The sequence below is a fragment of the Venustampulla echinocandica genome (assembly GCF_003357145.1).
Source record: "Venustampulla echinocandica strain BP 5553 chromosome Unknown scaffold_2, whole genome shotgun sequence".
Taxonomy (NCBI): domain Eukaryota; kingdom Fungi; phylum Ascomycota; class Leotiomycetes; order Helotiales; family Pleuroascaceae; genus Venustampulla; species Venustampulla echinocandica.
Genome location: NW_022474207.1, coordinates 1 through 1,617, shown reverse-complemented (window position 1 = coordinate 1,617; position 1,617 = coordinate 1). Strand labels below are relative to the sequence as shown.

General features: G+C 49.5%; 1 protein-coding gene across 1 annotated transcript; it reads right to left on the bottom strand.

Annotated features, from left to right (window-relative positions):
* Positions 1–299: 299 nt before the first annotated feature.
* On the bottom strand, positions 300–1,433 carry BP5553_04362 (uncharacterized protein; the record flags this gene model as incomplete). Its single annotated transcript, XM_032012985.1, has 1 exon — positions 300–1,433. One exon carries the CDS (start codon positions 1,431–1,433, stop codon positions 300–302), a length of 1,134 nt encoding a protein of 377 aa, XP_031869585.1.
* Positions 1,434–1,617: the final 184 nt, after the last annotated feature.

Here is a 1,617-nt window from a genome sequence, read left to right as displayed (position 1 = left end):
ATAGCTTTCCTCCAGATTCTTTTGTTGATTCCGGTCGTGATGACTTCCCAAATGTCTCCTGGCTCGAGAATGTTCTCTAGGGACTAGAGCGATTCCCTAGGGTCAATACTCTCGATAGTGATATCCGATGTTCTTTCTTTCTTAAAGGCAATTCTCTCGAAGTCGACGTAAGTGACAATGTACTTTCCAAACTGAACGGGTTTGACCCCGTTTGTCAATCCTAGAGGAAAGAAAATGTTATTCGCGTCACTTCTCCAAAAGTTTCCGTTCTCTGATGCCCCGATAAAAACCCACTCTTCCTATACCTGAGGCAGCGTGCCCAGAGAAGACTCGTCTTCGGATTCGGTCCCTTCCTCGTTTCTTTCAGGTTCAACGGCTACTTCCGTTTCCTGTTGGAAGGAAGGGTTGCTAGTCTGCTGGGCTTCCATAGCCCCAAGCTGGCTATGAATGCACATGCTTTCGAGGTCCTCCTCGGTAAGAGGGGTTCGATGAGTAGCATTCACTTGTCGGGTTGCGTTAACTTGTCGAAGCTTCCCTTTCCAGGGTTTCTTGTTTCCCGGCTGCTTTCCCTTTCGATGGGAAGCGGCCTGATGACCTGGAAGTCTACACTCGTAACACAATCCTTTTTCTCTTCGTCGTTGCTTCTCTTTCTGGGAAGGGCTAGTACGACGGCTAGTGGCGTCCAACTCCATGGGTTGTGGCCAGTAGTTGCCCCTTCTGGGTTGGTTCGCTTTCCTATCGCGACCAGAGGAGTAACTGCCACGCTTTTCCATTTGTCGTTCGTGAAAGCGATTATCGACTTTGATGGCGAGATCGACGAGGTCTGTCAAGTCATCCGGCCAATCGGTCCTTGAGATTTCGTCCTTCACTTGGTCCTTGAGGCCCTGATAGTACTGATCTATTAGTGCGTCACTGTCCCATCCCGTACGTCCCATGTGCTGCTGGAATTCTGCTGTGTAGATGGCTGCGGAGCTACGTTGTCTGAGACTGCGAAGAATTCGTACTGCATTGCGTTTCTTGTCCAGGTCTCCGAAGACCCTGTTGAGACGTTTCTTAAATCCTGCCCAGCTCCCAAAAATCTCCTTCGTGTCGGTGGAGCAGCGAGTGGAAGGTCGTCCATTCGCTGCCCTGTTGTTCATATAGTCTTCCAAGAAGGACTCGATCCACTCAAAGGCTCCCGCCTTCAAGAAGGTAGTTGCCCAGAGGACCTGTTCGACTTCCGAGCTGAAGCGACTAACATTGAATCCGATGTAGAGTTCACATTGCATGACAAAAGCCTTGACTTTGGAACGTTCTCCCTTGAATGAATCGGGAAGGGGAACCTTGAGGTCTTTGTCGATGAGTCCCACGGCTATTTGGACCGGGGCCGGGGTTGCAGGAGGGTTTGTTGCCGGGAGGTTGGCGGACGAGGATGCTGGAGTCTGTGGAGCCATAGTGATTTGCTTACTTTGGCAAAGAGGTGCTCAAAGTGTAACGGTTCGGCAATTACAACCTTACGGGTCTATAACTGCTGTGGCGTAAAGTTTCTGTTGCGTAGCAAAGTAATGCAGTGATCACTTATAATGATCACGACGATGAATTAGTCTTAGTAAGTCAAGGTTGAGATCAAGTTCATTA